The 22,831-nt window shown below is 31.7% G+C and overlaps 1 protein-coding gene and 1 long non-coding RNA gene across 4 annotated transcripts; one reads left to right on the plus strand and one right to left on the minus strand.

Moving 5' to 3' along the window:
- Positions 1-2,455: 2,455 nt before the first annotated feature.
- On the minus strand, positions 2,456-22,382 carry LOC148625454 (delta(14)-sterol reductase TM7SF2-like). Of its 2 annotated transcripts, none has more exons than XM_088569014.1 (11): positions 21,783-22,382; positions 15,560-15,601; positions 13,732-13,971; positions 12,771-12,941; positions 12,164-12,347; positions 7,894-8,088; positions 7,119-7,342; positions 5,823-5,994; positions 5,203-5,283; positions 4,814-4,936; positions 2,456-4,217 (listed from the first exon to the last, which is right to left on the minus strand). In XM_088569014.1, exons 2-11 carry the CDS (start codon positions 15,575-15,577, stop codon positions 4,057-4,059), a joined length of 1,569 nt encoding a protein of 522 aa, XP_088425140.1. In that variant the 5' UTR covers positions 15,578-15,601; positions 21,783-22,382; the 3' UTR covers positions 2,456-4,056. The 2 variants fall into 2 exon arrangements, with proteins under 2 accessions (XP_088425140.1, XP_088425141.1); XM_088569015.1 differs by lacking the exon at positions 21,783-22,382 and adding an exon at positions 17,052-17,075.
- Positions 17,095-19,778, plus strand: LOC148625455 (uncharacterized). Of its 2 annotated transcripts, XR_015919926.1 has the most exons (4): positions 17,095-17,856; positions 18,976-19,014; positions 19,226-19,279; positions 19,689-19,778. It is a non-coding gene; the product is annotated as an uncharacterized LOC148625455 (long non-coding RNA). The 2 variants fall into 2 exon arrangements; XR_015919925.1 differs by having other exon boundaries at positions 19,226-19,778.
- Positions 22,383-22,831: the final 449 nt, after the last annotated feature.

The raw sequence follows: 22,831 nt of genomic DNA on the forward strand, positions 1-22,831 counted from the left end.
AGACTCTAACAAACAACTTGTTAAACTGCATTTTTGTTGCTTTTATTTAGAAATATCTATGAAAAAAAAACACTCATATGTAATTAAATAAGATTCTAAATTCATTATTATCCCACGAACCCAAAATGATTACATTCTGTATCCGACCGGGCTCTAGATTATGACGGACCTACAGTTATGCCACAGTGGCTGGGTGTTCAAACCCATGATATGCAACTGTTTCATTTAATGACCGGTCACAATCAAATATAAACATATATAGTAGCTGCAGTTCGAACATATTTTGAAAGTAAACATAAACGCGAAAGAGCATAGATCTAGATGAGAGTAGACAATATTGACAAAACAGTTGGACGTATTAGAACATTGTAAGGACAGTTCAGAGAAATCACCATTCAAAACCAGTGGCGGGTCCAGGGGGGGGGGGGGTCGGCTGGACTCTCCTCAGAAAATTGCAAATTTTAAAAATTGTTGAAAATTTGTTAAATATACCATCAGAATGCATGATTTGAGGTTTAATATTTTTAAAATTTTCTTTTATATCTTTATTAAATCACTTTTTGTTAAATCACTTGCAATAAAAGCTCCCACATAAAAACGCGAATAAAATCAGGTGCTCCGTGAGACAAGAAATAATCAACTTAAAAAGATTTGAATATCTGAGAAAGAAAACAAAATGTGGAAAGTTGTATTAAGGCTACACATAGTATCAGTATAAGAGAAAAAAGTTACATTTTATACACAATTTGTCATATCATAACGACTAAATAGTGCTCAGAAACCTAGCCGGGGGGTAGGCGCTCTGCCCACAGAGCAATTACTGGGATGTGTGCCCCAGATGGTGGAATGGGGTACCCCTGGCTTGTTACATGCTGGGGTTGTCAGGCTATAATACGGAAAACCTGACCGCGAACCATAGTGGTGCACCGTGTTGGGAAAGATGCCACGTTCCCCACACGTTAAAGAACCCTGCAATGGTATTCGATAGGAGTAGGAACTTTGCACTCCGCCACAGGAGGCTAAATGGCCCGACCCTACTCATCCCTCCCTTTTATCTTGTGGCAATCAAAATGTGTCGACCCTATTACCCTTGTGTCCCATCCTTTTTTTTTTCATGTCATGTTCATTTATCACCCCTTTCATGTTCATCGCCTGAATATAACTAAAATATTGCTGCTCGGGCGTTAAACCACAATAATCAATCAACCTAAATACATCACATAAAACCATGTGATAAAACCCAGCCACTGTATGCTTAAAATACTTTTTACATGGGTAGGACAACTTTAATGTAATATCCGAGCCTATTGTATATATAACATTAATTGCAGTGTCGGATATAGATTTTGGAAAGGGGTTTCAGGCATTATTAGCTCATTTTCGTCAAAATTTTGAGGATAAATGCATTTTCAATCAATACTATTTTTATTAGTTCAACGTATCTTACAGAGAAAAAACTTTTCTTATCCTGGTTTGTTGCTCTGCGCTTGCTATGGATCAGTACAGTACAGTACAAAACAATCCAATATAAACTTCCATTTTGTTAAAGGGTTTGATTAATGACACATTTACTCCTCAATTTATCATAATACACCGACGACTACCCCAGCATGCCGAGCTTCACATGAAGACTTGGGCATCATCTATTGGGTTGTTGCAAGTGTATGTTTATGGTTTGTTAAAAAAGGTCAATCTTATACATGTATGATTACTTGGTTGTTACTTTAAACATCTGCCGCTGAAGTTTCATTCCATTTGAGAATAAGAACGTTTGATCTGCTTTATGCTAAATCAACACGCTGTACAGAATTTTACATGAAGCAATTGCCAGACAGGTGTGCCACGCCACTCAGTGCCAACACGTCGTAATTTCATCCTTTACACGCAGCCGCTTGCTTGACGGAGAAACAGTGCCTATTTTTAAGTTCTAGTCCGGACATAATCAGGGATTGATCCAATGACCTCCCTTACCCAAGAGATGCCCGTTAAAGGTGATTTCACATGTCCATGAACTAAAGCATATATTTTTAGTGCACATCCAGAAAAATTAGAATTCTGGTGACCTGTCAGACCAAATATTTTTAATTTGTTGGTTTAGGGATCCGACAACCTCATTTTTCATACTGAGAAAAAGAAGAATAATCCACAGTGCTTTATTTCACCAGAAATCTAAGGAAGAATGATGTCTCACACCACTTTTACTGAGTCAACCTCTTGTACTTACTACTTTCAGTTTAAGGCCAGTTTTAACTAGAATTTAAGAAAAAAGAATACACTCTAGGGAAATAAGGACTCAAGTCTGATATGCTAACCTTTTTAGTTCCCCAGCATTCATGATTTTCATCTATGTTGTAAAAGTTTGAAAGGCACTAAGTTTTGATTACAAAGGGTATTTTTGGACAATTAGAATTTGGCTTTTGCAGAAACAATTTATGAATAGTACAAAAAAAATGGATTCTCTGGTTTCTTCATTGTTTTATTCCATACCTAAGTACAACAATGTTACCATTAACAACATGAAAAATAACTTTCTTTCTCCATCTATTCTTTCAATAAATTCTACATTTCCATACAATAATTGTTCAGCTATACATGTACAAAACAGATACAGCACATAATAAATATAAATTTGTGGTATGGATTTCACCTATAATCAAAAGAAATTGTTTAAAAACTTGTATGGGGAAATATTATCTCCTGTAAATGAGTTGCCATTTAATGAAATTGAAAGAAATAATATAAAGATGTTTTTTTTCAAAATTATCATCAATTCATTCACATGTACTAAATCTTCCTTTCTAACCTTGTATAAAAAAATCCAAATAAAATATTTTTATTGTACACTAGGTTGTGTTTTATATTTTAATGAAGAAAATGTTCATATTGTTGAAAATGTTCTATTTTGTATTCAACTAATAAATGAGTTACCAGTAGACAAACACATCATTTGTATTAATAAACAAGTACTTTATAATACTAAACTGACCAACCATCATTATATAAATACTCCTGGGTTGTTTTTTTCATACATACATATTTTACACAAATTTACACTTATGTACAAAGACTATTGCAAGTTTTATACATAAAAATATATAAAACTATTTAAAAAAAATACATGATTTAACACTAAAATGCATCATTATCAATCTATATACATTATTTACAACTTTGATATATGGCATCATAATAAAATATCAATAGAGTAAAATTAATTTTAAGAAAATGAGCATATTTTTCAAACCATTTTTAAAAAATTTTCTCAAACAGGTGATTATGGGGAAGTACCAAACAAACGTAAAAATAAAAATATTCAAAACTTCATCAATTCTCAATTTGATCAGTGATGAAACTATCAAAAAGGAAGTAAGTACACGTAACTCTTAAAAGTGCAATTATTTTATAGTGGAAAGCCACATCATCTGCATTAAAATATATTCTTATAACAGCATAAGCATATTTACACCATGTTACAGGCAAATAAAAAAAAAACAAATAAAATGCTTGATTCCTTCTATTTTACCTATCCTATATTTGCTATGACCTTGAAAATTTTAAAATTGATAAGAATATTTGGTTATAGCTACAAGATCTTGGTCTAGCTGAACTTAACATATGACTTATATTCAAGAAATGAAAACTTCAACCTTACTAACATCTGTTACTATGTGTATTGCCTTTGTATGAAGACATTGTCTACTAAATAGAAAATACGGTTTTTTTTAATTGGAAGATACAGAAAAAAACACATTATTTGTTTTGGCCTATTGCAGTTTCATGCATTTGAAGGAGTATTGAACTCTACAACAAACAAGCTAAACCTAAATTGCTACTAACTGGAAAAAAACATAATAAATAAAAAAATAAATGTTATAACAATTGTGGGATACACTTTCATTTTTTATGATTATTTCATATTTGATTAGAAGTTTCATCAAAGCAATTTCATATATAGCCCTGAGATAAAACTGAAAAAAGAAACCATTAGTAAATGTATTCAAATTTAAAACCATAAAATGAAATAAAAGTAGGTTGATTTTGGAAATGTTTTGTAGACTAGTACACTTTAGGAAATATTCTGTAAGGGACTCTTTCACAATAGCGATCCCAGCTGGCCTTGTATTTCTTTGCACACACCTCTTCGTCTCTCCTCTGACGATGAATTAGAAGAATAGTAAAGTACACTGGATAGAACCATACAACTGGTGTAGAAAATCCTACAAAGACCATGTATATCTATTATCAATATATCTCATTTTTCTACTTTAAAAAGTGATATGATCTTAAAGACAGAAATAAGGGTTGGAAACCAACTATATATTTGATTACATCATATAAAATGATAAACATACATATTATAAATTTATCTAATATAATCAATGTTATGGTTAAAAAAAATACATAAAACTTTTATTATCTTATTTGGCTCACTTTAACCGTAGTCAAAGACTTCCTATCCTATAAACTGATACCTGGAAGGAGTGCATGAATATCATAGCCAGCAGGAACTAAGAATCTGAGGCTACTGTCTTAACACTCCTTGACATGATTAAAATAAAAGACAATCTTGCCTCACTTCTTTCCTTCAGTTAAGAAACTTGCAGAAAAACCCATCAATCTTGGCATAAAGAATTTTCAAGTATTGTATTTTTTCAGCCCACAATACTTTTATTCAATAAGATACTTGGAACCAGTCTCAGAAAACTGCAATAAACCAAGTGGAAATATGTTCATTGAAAATCCTAGTTTATTTTACACATATAAGAGAACAGAAAACTTTAAAAAAAAACAAAAGGAAAATACAAAAACTTACCACATGGTAATGACCAGGCAATTGACATGATAATATCCCCAAAATAATTGGGCTTTCTGCATAGACCCCACCATCCAGATACCAATAACCTTTTTCCTGTAGATGTTGGAATAGTTTCTAGATCTAAAAAAGAATTTAGGATTGCACATTCAACAGTCACATTTTTTAATGTAAAACACATTTTGCTTGAAGCCGCATGCAAAATTTCAAACCGTCAAGGGGTCAATCCATTTAAGCTGTGATAGCACTTGAAACATGTAATTAAAACTTGTATGCCATTTGCTAGAAATATTTTTTGTACCTAAAACAATGTACAGAAAATATTTTAGAAATCATAAAATGCAGCAATATAAATAGGTTGAACACTTATACTTTGATAATTAACATACGAGCTAATGCTGGATTGTAGGGATTCTTCCTGAATTCATTCTTCTGTGAGTTGCTTCCTCTGAACATGAAATAGCCAACAACTAAAAAATAAAAAGCATGATTGTTACAAAACCCATTTGGTCAACAAGCAAAGCAAAAATTGGCAAACTGGAAGTAAATATACAGTAAAAAAAAAAAAAATCATAATGATAAAATCTGGATTTGAAACACAGCATTCCACTTTAAACTGGAAGAAAATCAGGTTTGTAAAAGATATGTAAAAATACACTATAATGTTTAAATTTTCTCCAGATTTATCATTAACCTGAAAATCTAGCTTTCCTTTTAAGTAGAATATTTGTTGATAAAATTTGTAAGTATTTTTTTCATATACATGTGATATCTAATAGACTGTTAGTTAACTGCTTTTAACAGTAAAGGTAACAAATACACCAAATTAAAAAACAGTTTTTATTGTTAATTAGAACAACTTCTCAAGTTTGCAATTCTGAATATTTAATTCACCTTCAAAACATTAATTAAATCTCTTGAAGATTTTAACTCAACCTAGAATCAATAAACAACCTAATTTATCAACATCATTAACATTTTAACTCCTCAAGAGTTTCCTTTGACTTACAATTAATTACTCCAACAGCTGCCAGACAATACCACAGTAGTTCACTGGCATTTCCTTCAGCCAAATATTTGGTCTGAAGACAGTACAAGAATGGTACCCATACTAAATCTCCAAACACCAACATGAATCCAAAACCATCATGAATTATATCCATAGTAGTCAGAATAGCATCCTACAAATAATGACATGATTAAGTTATTCACTTCTTTATCGTAAGCTAAGAAACCAAAATACTACCACACACATTTCTTTAACCCTATTCTTCCATGTATACCACACAAATTTTTCAAATTTCGTTCCAGTAGGGGGAGGGGGTGTGTGTGTGTGTGTGTGTGTGCTGTACACCAAAACAATGAGTTTCTAGAGTTTTACTGCTATTAAATAGTTGTTTTAATCATTGATGCCAATTTCTTGCATTTCATAGTTCACACTAAAATCAACGTTTCTTATTTTTCTCCCAAAATCTATAATTATAATTTCTTCGACTGTGTGAGTGGAGCGTCAATACACAAAAACAGGAGTGCCAACCTGTCCTCCGGCACATTGTCATTTAATTATCAAATAAAAGATCATATTTGAAGGTGAAAACAATTGTCACCAATCCTTTAATCTGCTTGATGAACTGTTTCCAGATGTCATTTATCAATACACAACCTTGGAAAATTAAGACATCTTGTTCATAAACAATTGGATTAGATGTCATTGTTTTGGTGAAATACCTCATTTGCATACAAACAGGAAATGTTAACATTTTAGTTGATTCGTTGAATGGATGCAATACATCAATGTATTTTTATAAATAAATGGCTTGCAAATGCAGGGAAACAAATTTTTTTTTAAATATACTTTTATTTAAAAGATTCATGATGAAAGGATACACATTTCACTGGATTTACTGGAATCCTTTCATATCAATGATGTCCAGTCGGTGATTTTTCCTCACTTCTCAGTGCCCATTATACATAGAAACTATTTCTGTCAATCTCCCTTGCCAAGAAGGGTGTGTGTGTGTGCAATGCATGAAAGAATATGTACTCATCCTCCAAATGCAAATACTATTTTAGCATGCAAGTTTGAGAAAACAGACAGTTGTATAGATTGAGTATCACATCATAATAGAGATAGATGCACATGTTTTTGTTTACAATCCATAGCTAAGATCTGCAAAAGATTTTTTGGGGGGTAAGAATACACAAATCTGTTTCTTGACATTAATGACTTAATACTTATCAGGACAGAAGGGTATGATAAAGGGAATGACACCATCATTAAATCTCAAAAGTATTATGTCAATACCTCAAACCACAGTGCATCAGCGACATATAATGCTTGGAACACAACAACCATTGTCAATGCAGGTGGCATAGTATTAGTCTTCTGGTAGACTTCTGTCAGAAATACTAAGTTAATCATTAACCATCCAATCAATCCAGGTCGTAGTTCACAGAAGAATTTCAGATCAAAACTTCCTATCCTTGGGTTAAGTTCGTGACCAATGAAGAAATCATATAATATGTTTCCTAGAAAAATAACATTTACATATTGTTGAAAATCAAGTCACAATAAAAACTACATCTTACACAATATACTTGAGTTGTTAACAAGTTTGTTGTCTTACATTACTTTTGAAATGTCCATATGAGCTACTGTTACTCCTTTTTTTTTCTTTAGGAAACCTACAATGTAGGAACTAATTTATAGAGCCATATTGAGAATAGGATAATTTTCTGTGAGTGTTTATTTATGCATTGTCTGACAGAATGCTTATTATTAATGATCAAAATTATTATGGTTCAGTCTTTATAAAAAATTTTAAGCATTCGGCAAGTATAAAAATGCTGGACTATCCACATAAAAAAATTGTGCAAGTATTAGTTAGTATCACATTAGAACTCTTGAAAATAATAATATTGAGTTTTAGAAAATATTTTGAAAGCCGATAATAACTATCCAAGTTGTCTTGAACAAAGTGATTTTTTCTTCAAACTAGTTTTTTAATTAAATTTTTTCCAACAAATCTTATTGAAATCACTCATTACATATACTGCTGCTATAAAGACTATCTTTTTACCTGAGTTTCCTCCCGGAGCCAAGTTAGCATTAAGACCACGTCTTGCTTTAATGTACAAAAGCAAACTGAGAACGAAACTAAATATAATTCCTGCAGAGATCAGCTGTATGAATTTTTCATGGACTACCTGTACTGGATACTTCAAATATACAGCTCCAGCAAATGCCATTAGACTAACAACAAGAGCAAAGAAACCTGTAAATAGAAACACAGAAGAATTAGGATGTACAATTACGTCAAGTTCTCTGATGACAATATAGCACTGTGGTTTGCAATGTGCACTAACATTTAGCAACATACCTTCAGCTAAATGTAACAGATCTAGTTAGTATTACAGTTTTCGGAAAAAAGCTTGTGCAGAATTTCATGTATGCAAGTCAACAAATGTGCAAATTTCAAATTCACAAGGAGAAAAAAAACATAGCAAGTCAAAAATTTTGTATTCAACATATATTATTAAAGGGATCAGAGAGTTTTGCAAAATGTACAAAGATGATCTAAAAATATCAAAATACAAACCTGAAAGTTAACAACACATTCAATGAATAGACTCTAAAACTGAACATTACAGAGCTTCATAAATTTTAAGGGACAACTATCATGCTATATTTATACTTAATCTGGATAAATTTTAGAACACAAAAGTTAAAAAACAAGTCTGACAACCTTGCCAGTATTTTGAAATATTCAAATGGACACTTACCCAAGAATTGAATATTTAAGTGGAAAAATTACTTGCTCATTATTTTCTCGCTCACCAAAATATTTTGATAGAAAAAAATTATATGAAAGTGAGTCATAGTGATTGAGTTTTATTTGACCTTTGATTAGTCAACAGATATTAAGATTTTTCAGTAAAATCAGGCATGGTTAACTCTTGACCTTTTACTCTCAAGTTTATTAACATAAATAACGCCAGGACATAATCTAAGCAGCAAAATCGAGATTTATTTAAGTCGCCAAGATTTTAAAAAAAATTGTTAAAAGTCACCAGTTCATTTTCTTTTAAGGAAGTGAATTTGGCCGATGAGAGATAACTCTGGCCCTTCCAGGTAAACAATTACCAAAACGGTGACAATATTTGTTTTGAAGAGAAAACTTGAATTAGAAGAAGTTCACTTTAATTTTCATCAAGACCAAGCAATCCAGGGAATACACTATTTCACCTCTCATAGCGACCTGGATAATAGATAAAACCGGCAGAACTTATTTGAATGAAACATTTTCAACTCATTTGTTTGTTTGTTATGGTTTAATGTCCGAGCAGCAATATTTCAGCTATATTCAGACAATGAACATGAAATGGATGATAAAATGAACATGAAATGAAAAAAAAGGATGGGTCACAAGGATAATGGGTCGACAAATTTTGATTGCCACTGGAAAAAGGGTGGATGGGTAAGGTCAGGCAATTTAGCCTCCTGTGGCAGATCGCAAAGGTTCCTACTCCTATCAAATACCACAGCAGGGTTCTTTAACGTGGCATCTTTCCCAACACGGTGCACCACTATGGTTTGCGGTCAGGTTTTCCGTATTATAGCCTGACAACCCCAGCATGCAACACGCCAAGGGTACCCCATTCCGCCACCTGGGGCACACATCTCAGTTGCTCTGTGGGCAGAGCACCTAGCCCCCGGCTAGGTTTCTGAGCACTATTTAGTCGCCTTATACGACAAGCTTAGCACTGCTGCAAGCCTTTTCTTTTAACACTAGGACCTGCACGGGGCTTTTCAACTTATTGAGTTCAAAACGAGCGCCATGTGTTCATTTGGTGTCCGCCATGTAAGCAAGTTTGCGTCACACATTGCAATCTGCAATGTATTTTCCAATTCCTCTTGCTTATTAATCACCTATATCTGTCAAAAATCAATATGACTGGTGCATGTAGTCATTCTAACAGTAATACATGTACAAGGTTTTGATTGGTAATATTCAGGGGTTTAATGTGTCAGGGAGTGTGTAAACAAATTTTGGATTGGTCAAATTCAGGATTATCACCACTGGCAAAATCAATACGATTCAAATAAGCTGAATGGTATTAACTGTTTTGTTTTTTTATGAATAAAATTTGATAACTGTTCATTTAATAAAAAATAGGAACTATCCAGAGTTGAATTTAATTTGAGAATAATCAGAGAGGGTGGAAGACGGTCTTAAATTTATACAACAATGTCTGAACAATCTCAGCATTTATCTGACACAAAAAGCAATCCAATATGTTTAACTTTTTTGAAAGGGTGATGGAAAGCTCTAAAATATTGTTTAATGACAACAGATTCAGACAAAAATGATGTTTGATTGTCTACCTTCTTGTGGTTAAATTATAAAGAACATTTTAAATGGTATCAACAAGATGACCACACCTACCACTGATTTTAATTTCTCTAAAGGCGTGGACCTATGGTCTAGCCTAGAGAAGAGAAAACTTTACATTGGTATGATTGAGTTAGACATTACAGACAGAAAGATTTACCATTGTTGGTTATTAATTTCTATGTTGTAGCTTGTGCTATTAAATATGTCTCATTCAACCTAATCATACTTTCTTTAGCAATTTATTTTCTGTATGAAAGGACACGCACCACAATGAACATTTGTCCAACTGGAGAGTGAGCCATGTGTCCATTTTGATCCATGGAGATCCCTGAGTGATTTCAATGGTATTTAAAGAAAATTAATAATTGGTAGGTTCAGCTTGGATCACAGTTATGTGTACGAGTGCACATGCGTCTAAGTGACACTTTGTTTTGGTAAGGCCAAAATAAAGATAATTATGCTATTATCTCTTATAAAAACAAGAGGCTTCCAGGAGCCTGAATCGCCAACCTGGTTGAATTTTGCCTTTCGAAGGCAATAAATTTAACAAGCTGTCCAACAATTTTGACTCAAGAAGTCTTTGGTAGGGCTTATAAGGATCACTTTAACAATTTAGTTTCTTTTAATCTATCATAGTTTTCAAGATATTAACTAAAAACTGTTATAAAAAAAAAGTCATTTTTTCCCTTTCAAGGGCAATAACTTACAAGGAGTCATCTGACAACTTTTATCCCTTAAGACTTTTGTAGTCCTAATAATAAGGATCATCTCAGCTATTGAAAGAATTCGGCTAAACCCAATGGTTTTGGATATATATGCGAAAAACTAATGTCTGACCACTATGTTCTATTTTTAGTAACGACGGCCATGTTTTTTAATGAATCAAAAATCCCCACATCAGTTCTATGCAGGATATCCCAAGGAACATTCATACCAAGTTTGGTTTCAATTGGTTCAGTAGTATCAGAGGAGAAGATTTTTGAAAGAAATAACATTAAAAATAGCAATAAATTGTTGAAAAAGGGCAATAACTCCAACATGGCTTAACGGATTAAAACCAAAATTTGACAAGAGATAGATGTCATCATGCTAAACACTTTTACCTATGTCAGAATTTATCTAAACCTCATGGTTTTGGAGATATATGCAAAAATCTGCTCTGACCCTTAAGTTCAATTTTTAGTAATGGCAGCCATGTTTTTTCGACGAATCAAAAAAACCCATAGGTCTACTACTAATTTCTTTCACAGAGGAAGAGACCACATGAAGGTGCAGATCATTCTTAGACTTTAAGAACATGTTACCATAAGAAACAAGTTCTCAATGAAAATCTGATCTCTTGCTATTTTCAATTTAAGTTACTTATTATACATGTACTTATTCAATTTGCAAGTACTGAAAATGGAATTACAGTACAAAACTTTTCTTATTTGTTTATTATTTATTAGAATACATGTCCTTGAGATACAACTTCATAGCAATGCCACAAAATATTCTAAAGGTGATGTAAGATTTCACCCCATTCCAGACTCACCTCTCCCTATCACTTTTGGAAGGGAGAAGTCACTTTTCCTATTCACTGAATCCTAGATTATGCCATGAGTAACCCTTGTATTACACAAAAGAAAGAACAAGGTCTAAAGGGATTCTATTGTCTCTACTCTTAAATAAATAAATACCTTGGCAATAAATAATCATTACTTGAAAAACTATGAAATTTATGTAGACAACTTTACCCAAATTATCACTAAATTTATTTTGTAATAGAAAATGAACACTGTTTATAATTAACCAGGCCAATAATGGAAGTTTCTACTCAATACCATTTTTTATTAGAATTGCTTCAGATTATTTTGTTTGCCAGCAGTTTGAGTAAGGCAAGTCTGGCAGGAAATTTTGACATTCTTGATCTGTCAATGCAAGCATATATTTATCCAAATATATAACGACATACCATTACATCTGTAGGTCAATTTCTGGCCAGACTTCAATGGTTGACCAGAAACCACTTTCCCTATTGGCAACATATATAGGACAGCTTGAAATAAGAACCAACCAACATAAATCAGGGCAGCATCTCGATCAAAGTAAGTTCTCCAATCAGTCGAAAGTTTTGGCATTACAATCTTACAGTTTTTCTGAAATGTAATATTTCATTTTGAATCACTACATAAATTCTCATTTTTAAAGCAGTCTTATACTGAAGTCAGATAGTTGACATTTGGCTACCTACATGTAGACTAAAGACAAAGTATCGTCTGGAAAAAAAATTAACAACATAGATGACAACACTCCCAATTGACAATTACATAAGTTTAATCTATGATTCCTGTAAATAATTTGATAATCAATTTTAACATTAATATAATTGATAAAAAATATTTAAAATTTACCTAGTTTTCACAATTAACATTTTTTAGGGAATTAAGTTCAACTGACCAGTATTTACCACTTTTGTCTCTTATCAGCAGCAATTGCTGGTCTGGTAACTACCAGGGTTGGAATTTAATGCCTATCCTTGCTCTATGGTGATACAACAGGGTCCAATTCATAATACAAACCTGAGAACATAAAATATTAAGTCCAAGAACAGTAACTGGTAAGCCTAACACCATAAAGAAGGATCCAATAGCACCTCCAAACTCTCTTGTCTTTGTTACTCCAACTCGAACTTTTTCTGGTTCTTCAATCATTTTAAATTCAACAGGTTTTCTTTCTGCTGGAGCAAGTGTCTGAAGAAAAGTAAAATTTCACTTAAATATCATCAAAGCTTAAGTGTATTATACAAAGGAGGATGCATTTAAAAACTGATATTCTAGAATACTTAACAAGTCAGAAGTGACCATTGTCATTTACCCATTCAAACCATAGATGATTATTCTTATTACTTTTATACTTCTTCAAATATTGAGTTTACAATTATGCATAGCATTTTATGTTTTGGGCACAAAAATCAAGCATCAACCAGTAATGAGTATGTACCAAATTGATTAAAGTAAAGTCATATATATTACATTTTAGTTTTGTCCACTTTGTAGACAAATCATGTGGCTGAGAAAAAAATCAAACAAAAAACTGTAACTGTTTTTTTTTGCAATACCAACCTGGTCAAAATTAAAAATATTTTATATTTTTATTTCAACCAGAAATTATCCCTTAGTGTTACTGTAAAAAAATCTATTCCGGTCCTGCAAATTTGGAAAAGAAACAAAAATCAAGTTTAATACTGTATCACCAATGCATGTACAATTTAGTATAAATTTTAATTCTTTTACAAATTTATGAACTAAAATTATAATTTTTTTGCATGGAAAATACAGTCAGAGAAGAAAATAAACTATATATCAACATTTTCAATTTAATAATTTCCAAAATAGGAAAAACTTAAAAAGGAGAATTTTTTTGGATTCAGCATGCTGCAGTTCTCTCTTTTCCATGATTATTTTCCAAATTCTTAATTTTTTAAGCTGAAATTGCCAATGTAAAATGTCAACATGAGTTAATGTTTAAAAAGACTGTTACCTTATTTTCCAATCTTGTGGAACGCCTTGTTGGAGTAACAGCTCTTTCTTCTCTTCTTGCTTTCCCTGCACCTGGAGTTGCTGGCTTCTTGGTAGATTTAGGTGGTGTTTCAGTTTTCTTTGAAGCAATAGACCTTCCTCTACTCCTGCTTCTACTACGGCTTTTAGATCTAGTGCTCCTTGATGAGCGACTGGTAGATCTTTGTCTTGCAGGAGATCTTGACGACCTGGATGACTTTGTCTATCAAATAAATGCATTTCAATTATTAATCTGTATTTTGTAAGATTTCACCCACACATCTTTTAGAATTGAATACTCTTCACAGCAGAATTTCAGCATTGACATGCTAATTTTTTTTTAAATATTCATCATCATTAAATCACATGGTAACCCTTGCTTCAGTCAGCTAATGTAGAGGAATATCTCAAGCTTAATCTCTCATGTACATAAAATACAAAAAAAGACTTTGAACTTCTGGTAGTAAAAGGCTAGTACATGCCTCCCTTCTTATTGGGCCAAGGAAAAAGTATTGTTTCCAGTAACTTGTTTAAAAAAAAAGATTAGGTCAGAGTTTAATTTTTTTTTGTTTGGACATCATTTTACGCCATTCCCAATGTGCCTAAATTTCCGTTATTTTTTTCGTGTTTGTTCCAAATCCCTTAGACAAATACATGTAAGTATTGTCAACTGGAAATGAGGTAAAATACATTGTTTTGAAGAAAAATCTTTGTTTATCTGGGAATTTTACCTTCATGGTACGTTTTTTTTTTACATGTTTTGAACAACTGATCCTGTCTCTACACAATAAATTGTCTTCAAAACGGCATTTTATGAAAATTTTCTGTTAGCTGTTGAAACCTGTGATTGAAAAGAGGGTCGGTCTACATCACCTTTATTTTGGAAAATTGAATAAAAAGTATGGGTACAGGTTGGGTCACCGGAAACATAGATTTTTTTTTATTTTCAGCCTTGCATAGAAATCCATAAGCACATGAAAATTTACATTGTACATGTATATAAAAGAAATACAGATGAGTAAGCTTAATAATAGAACCATGTGCTATACAGTATTCTTTCTGCATTGAAAATTTGAACCGGAAACTAAGTACATACGCAGTCAATTTCCTGGTGTTAAATTGCCTACTTTACAGCCTTGAGTTAATTACTGTTTCTAACAAATCACAATATTGAACTGTACATTATAAACCATTTAAAATAGATTCATATCTACCTGTTACAAAGCTGATATTGCAGTTTATAATTTATAATTTTTGTTTATACAATGTACATGTATTGTCAGCTATCAGGAGACTGTACATATTTAATGATTAAATAATTCAAGAATAAACTTTCCCCTATTGACCCTTGAAATTTAAAGTTTAAATACATGTATATAAATAGGATTATAAGTTAATCCTTCAATGACTGTTATTTAGAAAGACTATTATTTCAACTATTTACAAGTCTGTTAGGCATGAATGAATTCACAGTTTAAAAAAAAAGTCAAGAAAAACTTTCATGAGGCACTGTTGAAAAAAATGGCCAGTGTCTAAATCCATGTGTAAGGGCTTCAAATGTTGACTTTTCAGGAATGACCAGCTTCAGTTTAGGGACAGCAATTTTTAACCCTGCTACAGGAAGATATTTGCATTCAATTTGATGTTAGCAAGTAAATAATGTTTACATGTACTTGAATGCATTATCCATTTTTATGGTAAAGTCAGTAGAAAGACTGTTAAGGGATTTATCATTACATGTACTTAAAAAAAATATTTAGAAAATCATGATATTTAATTTGCTCTTAAATGAACAGTATTTGTTTCCTTACCTTCTTAGGAGATGCCATGGCAATGGGTTCCTCCTAACAAACCTGAAATCAAACCAATAAATTTGAATTTGTGAGGAATATACATACATGTTCAGGGATCTCCATGGATCAAAATGAAAGCATGGCTCACTCTCCGATTGGACAAATTTTCATCGTAGCGTGTGTCCTTTCACGCAGAAAATAAATTGCCAAAGAAAATATAAGGTTGAATGAGACATATTTAATAGCACAAATTACAACCAAGGAGTTAAATAAATATAGATTCTTGCTACAACATAGAAATTAATAATCAACAATGGTAAATTTTTCTGTCTGTACTGTTTCACTCAATTATACCAAGGCAAAGTTTTCTCTTCCGTAGGCTTGACCATAGGTCCACAGCTCTAGAGAAATTAAAATCACTGTTACGTGTGGCCATTTTATTGGTACCATTAAAAAAGTTCTTTATAATTTATCCACAAAAACATAGACAGTCAAATGTCATTTTCGACTGAATCTGTGTCATTAAACAAAATTTTAAAAGCTTTTGGGAATTGATACATCACCCTTTCAAAAAAGTTAATCAAAGTGGATTGCTATTCTGTGCCAGATAAGATCATCTTCCCCCTCTCCGATCTTTCTCAAAGTAAAATTTTCTCAACTCATGATACTTTTAACAAATGAAAATTTATCAAATTTTATTCATTAAAAAAAAAGTAGAAATTCAGCTTGTGTGAATCTTATTGATTTTGCCCATGGTAATAATGCTGAATTTGACCGATCGGAGATGTATTACTGTTAGAATAAACATGCGCCAATTGTATTGATTTATGACAGATATAGGTGATTAATAAGAAAAAGTAATTGGGAAATACATTGCCGATTTGCTATGTGTGATGCAAATTTGAATACATGGCGCAACACCAAATGAACACATGGCACACAGAAAGTAACACATGGCATGACACCGTGCAAAAAATGAGAATCTCTAGTCTATGTACACTAACAGTAAACAGTATGTTGAAAAACTAATGTTAAATACAGTACAACTTCAAGTACACATATACAGCATTAAAAACTATGCATTAAATTTGTGCAGTTTGGCATAATTTAAAACGATTAAAGAATGATGTATATGTATGAGGGCTCAGTGTTACAGTAATGGGATCATAAAATTGTAATTGGAAGGGCAATTTTTGAAAAATCTACATGATTCTGAAAATATATATGTAGTTTTGATTTCTAATCTAGGGTTTTTGATTTTGACAGAAGAGCCATGTGCATACCTCACTTGTAATGTGAATGCAAGATGTGTGATTAACAGCAATACCTCAGTGTGAATGTAAATGCCAAAACTTTATTTTTAAGAATTATAGGTTGATCAAAATATGAACATTTTATTGGGGAGAATTTGTGAAAAATCAGGATTTTGAGCAATAAAACGTTTTCCCAACTTAAGAGAGGTGTATCTACACCTGGTATACTGTATTTCAGAAATAAAAATGTTCTTAACATTTTCCCAACTTTCTCCTTCCTTGGCCTTCGGTAAGACTAAGTAAGAGTAGGGAGGTCGGTAGTGCGTTTATCGATATTCTTGCGAGAGCAAAATTCTCAATTTTGAGTCAACTTTAACACGTTAGAAAATGGTTAAAAATCCATTGCATGACAATAAAAAATATATGTAATTGAAGATGAGACATTTCTCTTTCTAAATATACAACTTTAATTGTTATTGGAGTTGATGGTCATTTGGTACAAACGTTTGAAGTGACGATACTTTGAGAAAAATGGCCGCCTGAAAAACTATGTGTCAAAGATCATACCTATTTCAAAATTCATTCCGCAAGCTATTACTGGACCGATTTTCTTCATTTATGGCTTAAATTTTTGGAAATATCTTCAATTTTGATAATCCGGTTGTCAGGCTAATTTTTTGGTTACAAAACATATTTTTTACGTAATTTTAAGGAAAAACATGTTGAAAAAAAATAGTTTTTGCGTACCCGGAATGCACTGACAGTCGGATTCCGAAAATTTAATCCTATCTGCGTCCATCCGTAACCCTGGTTTCAGAAGAAAAACAATAATAGCTTGCGGAATCGATTGGATATTAGGGTGGTCAGGGCGTGGTTTTCACAAAAATTAAAGCGGGACCGGTTATCGTTCTTGCTAACCGGATGTTACTGATCCGCCATAGCTTCTGTTAAGATTTTCGAACACTCGTGGATAAATGCCTTTTACCGACTGTTTTCTGGACGGATTTTTGACTGGTGGTGCAGACAACGATGGACCTAGGCCATGGAGGCCAATCACTTACGGTAAGTACCTAAATTATGTCTAATATAAGCCTAATCGCCCTGTTTCCGTAAGGTCAAATTCTAGAATGACCTTTTATCATCTGCAAGCTTAAAAACTATATTCACCTTCTTGGAAGGTCTGATTTTCGTTTGATTCTGTATGAGCTGATTTAAAAAAGATTACACTCATTTAGCATTAGTTGGAATATGTTTCCATAACATTTTTATTAAACGATGAATATGTAATGAAGTAAATTCTCCCAACGTTTGATTGCAATCCATTCAAAATCTTTCGGACTTTATCGACTTTCCTATATTATCGGAAGTCTCTGTATTTTACCTTGCTTTTTTTCTATTGGTTGGGAGAATTTGCACATATTGCATTTAATTTTCTTGATAATTCAATTTTAATTTATATGTAGTGCCCAATTTATATGAAACTCACATGTTTAAGCATAAACCTTCTTTATATTTATTTTAACTGTTTTATTTATCCAAAATTATCATATGTAGAAAAAAAATCAACCTTAAATTGCTTCTTCAAATGATACACAACTTTTTTTCTGGTTTTCATTTTATCAGTTAATATATATTAATTATGACTTTTATTAGAACAATTATCATGTAGCCCTGCTTGTACTTTACTTGATAAATAGAACTTATTTGATGAGATTTATATATGTGGCAATTGCATATTTTACATATGACCTGCATCTTCTTAAGTTTACTTTATATATTCATATTGTACAATTTTTAACAGCTAACTTACATATTCATTTTTTAGAGGATTGTAGATGCTCTACTTATTTAATATTCATATACATGTACAATTGCTTGGAAAAGGTTTAAAATCCTAGTAATATACATTATTTATCATTAAATTTTAATTAATTATGGTTTAATTTTTTTTTTGCCTTTTTAGGATCACATTGATTGACTCATAATACCAATCTTTTGTTGTATGTATATGAAACATACTTGTACTATGTTTTTTCTTCTAATTATTGATTTATTTCAGAAGAAAGTATTAGTAAACAGGCTGCCTAAATATTTATTTTATTTTGTCATATAAAAAGTAAACACTGATGTAAATTTTATTATGATTTAGTTTTATTTTCTGTTTGTTTTTCATCATTTTAGTTTCATTTTGTTGAGTTCTGGAGATGTTTCGAATTTATGGTAAGTTAGTTTTTATACTTTGATTTAGTTTAGTAGCTTTATTTATTTTAATAGTAAAACTTTTGAGTCTTTTAATTATGGTAACAAATAAGCATTTACATTTGAATCATATATTACTTACAAGAACTGTCGATTAGTTTTGTGTTTAGACTCTGCTTTAAAACTGCTTCACAGTACATATTCATTGAATTCCACTACTTGTTTATTTCAGATGGCCTGAGGAGCAAAGTGGGCTATGCTATGAGACGAATATGGGCTGTCTGAGGTAGGACCATATGGGGTACAGTAAGTAGGGTAGTTCCAGACACACTTGAACCTGATAACCTGATTGGTAAGAGAGTTCAACACTTGATAGAAGAACCAGACGGATCACGCAGCGAAATTATTCATATTAAGTTATTTAACATAACATTAATATAACCTTATAAAACAATCTTCTTGTTTTGAAATGAAGATAATTATTCTGGAAAAGGAAGTTTGGTGTTTTTAACTCCTCGCCACATCTTTTGTCAACCGCTTTGTGAGCAACCAACATCAAATAAAGTTTTACATTTTTTCAGATTGTTAGCAAACCAGATTATGATTTAATAGAAAGTAAACTAACTGTAAGTAAATTGATAAGGTAAATGATGTTAATAGGTGTAATGTCCTTATGTACATAATCTCTTTTGTAGATTTGGCAGACATAGTAGATCCTGGTGAAGAAACCCTTCTGGCCTGAAATGGAAACTTCGAAAAGTTCATTAAATTTAATCAAATGATGATATTTTGTTTATTATCATTTAATGTACATAATAGTACACATGAGGAAACAGCTAGGGCTTCAAAGTTCCATAGTGAAAGGATGCGCATTGGTTCAAGTCAATGTATTCATAAAAATTTTCTCAATTTCTTGGGAAAACAGCATTTGTTTTTGAAATTTTATTCAATTTTAACATAATCATGAGATTATTATTATGTTTAAAGACCCTATTTAAACAAGAAAACATTACAAGACTACATTAGGAATCTTAGAATTGACCAGACCTTGATATAATATTATTTTGCCACTTTTTGCAGCAAAAATGTATGTTTATTTTGATTATCGTCTGGCTTCATTTAAGGTATAGGCCTAACAAATTTTCATCCACATTAAACATTTTATAGCAAAATAAGATGAAAGTATCTTCATGTGATAGCTTAGATTCTAAGCTTTAAAATGGTACCACATAAGTATATGGTAGGTTGATATTTTGATCAATATTAGCATAAATATGCGTTTTTTTTTTTAAATCTGAAATTTTCAAAAATGTTCGATTTACCCCCATTTTTCAACATTTGCTTGTTGATTTTTAAATATAATTCAATTATTTCTTGATAAAAATGTGTTTTTACATATTTAATCACAATAACAATAACTGTCATGTGCTAAAAACTGCTTTTAAATTCAAAATGTCTTTTTCTGTCTGACCTTTCGCCATTTTTTGCACTGAAAATAGCTCTAAAATTTACCCTAAAATGTAAATTTTCTACCTCAAAAAATTTTTTTGAGCAGAAAAACATGATTTTTCAAGTCAAGCAACTTTATTGCCACACAAAACAAGTGACAGAAAAAATTAAATATTTTTTTTGAATTCTTAGTAAGCAAAAATGTATTTTTTTGTTGAAAAAACGCATATAAAAAAAAGGGGGTCTGCCGCAGCGTTTTTGATTCCAATGAAAAACAAATCAGAGGTTTTTACATAATATTTGTTTATTTATTTCTGTTTAATGGATTACTCTTGAAAGAATAGCAAAGTATCAGAATTCTACTACCTTCCAATTTCCAAATATGAATATCCAAAAATGGCACTTTAATTCATGATGCTGTTGACACATAGCAAAAAAAAACTAAGTCCAAAGTGTTTTTTTGCCGATTTTAAAAAAGTGTAATTTTCTTTGTATCTAAGATACAATTTTCCTGAATGGCTTAAATCAAAGTATGAAATGGCTTTATTTATATGATTAAGACACAATGTATGAATTTCTTTACCTGTTTGACTTATGTGGGCCACAGAAGTGCCCAAAATGTGACATTATTGCCTTCGCAAGAAAAATGACCAAAATTTTGAACTTTAAATTGTAATAACTTTTGAACCCCTTGACCGATTTTAAAAATTTTTGCACCAAAAAGTTACATTTGTTGGGCTCTTTCAAACTAATATAAACTTGTACATTTTCTACATACTTCATATTTTGACTGACCTCCCTAGTAAGAGATAAACGACACGACTCATGTCGTGTTGGACAAGTCTTAATTTCAAGTTTAATCTAAGCTAAAATGTGTGAAAATTGATGTACGGATGTTTAAAAATCAGTTATCTATCTTGCTTAAACGAATTAGAGCGGTGATACGTCGTTGGCTGCCGAAGTTCACCGATGCATGCGTCAGAATGTAAACAAAATATTTTTTTTTATAAGAACACATGGTTTCACAGCCCTATCAGTCAAAAGACTGATTCTGGATTATAAAGAAGAAAGTGCTGAAGCAATAAGCAACTGGTTAGATATTGCAGACGGTAAACATTGTCATTCAGTAAATAAACAAGTTTCTCCACTCCAGGCTTCATCTATCAAAGAGAAACAAAAAACCTCGACATAGTTTTCTTAAAAAATATCATGAGCAGGAACCGAAATTACATTGTACAAGAACTGCATATCATAAATATTAAGTAACTTTTCGAATGAATAATGTTTTATCGCAATTTATCAATTTTGCACATTACTAGAGAAAAAACACGATTATTTACCTTTATCTTCTTCCTTCGTTGTTGGACGCGAGCTATTGTTTGGCGGGCTATGATTTGATTGGATGCCGAACTAGAAAATTTATACCGACAACATTTATTGGTTGATAAAATTAGCGTGTAGTATTTGTGGTATAGTCTGTTTTACAAAAGCCTCCACTGTCAAAATATTAAAGGATTTCTAGCATAAAAATCTGTTTTATGCACTGTAGCTCACGACAAAGTCGGATTTGTTATGTTCAACACAAACACAAAGTTTTAAAAAATTATTTTTTTATTTATATACTCAACTGAAGAGGTTTCATTTTACGCGCGTTTAATATGCGAATATCAGACTGCTATGTTTTGCAAAGTATGTCTATTATACTGACTGCCTTTAATATTGAACTGATTTTTTTTATTATTATGTGGCGGAGTATCACTTACGCAATATGTTCCTTTAATGTCTCATTTTTTTAAAAAGATCAGAAAGCTTTGACTATGTTTACTTGGTCAATTACTGTATAGTTTCGACGGGGACAAATTAGAAACTTGAAGGAGCCGCGCCGTGGCAATTCACCTTTACAAAACTGAAATTGAAGTTGCTGTTCAAAGTAAAAATATTGTATATTAGTGACTGGTTAAAAAAATCTTTGTTATAAACTTATTTTGTTCATTAATGTTGAATTAAATGGCCAAAGTATAATATTCAAACATTTTGACTTAAATATAAAGCAATAAAATGTCGTTAATGATCACTATAAACCAAAACCTATCACCTTTTACTCGTCAAAACCATCTATCGTTGGTAAAGAGCTCGGGAGTGACGATATTGTAGATTTGATATTTGAAAATTAAAATGTTATCATAATTTTAATTCATTCCTTTTTACATAACAGGTTAGGGTCTTTAAAATAGATAACTATAGATTTGTTGCCTGTTCTATCAAATATAAACTATAAGACCTACAAACACAATCTCCTCAACAGACCTATAACCTGATTTACTGCGTATCGACCCGCTAGTTTAAAGCAGGAGATTGCTATATATAGGCCCTAAGTTGAATCTATGTA

The sequence above is a fragment of the Perna viridis genome, chromosome 2 (assembly GCF_037379345.1).
Source record: "Perna viridis isolate PV_CMFRI_1.1 ecotype Kerala chromosome 2, ASM3737934v1, whole genome shotgun sequence".
In the NCBI taxonomy this organism is placed as follows: Eukaryota; Metazoa; Mollusca; class Bivalvia; order Mytilida; family Mytilidae; genus Perna; species Perna viridis.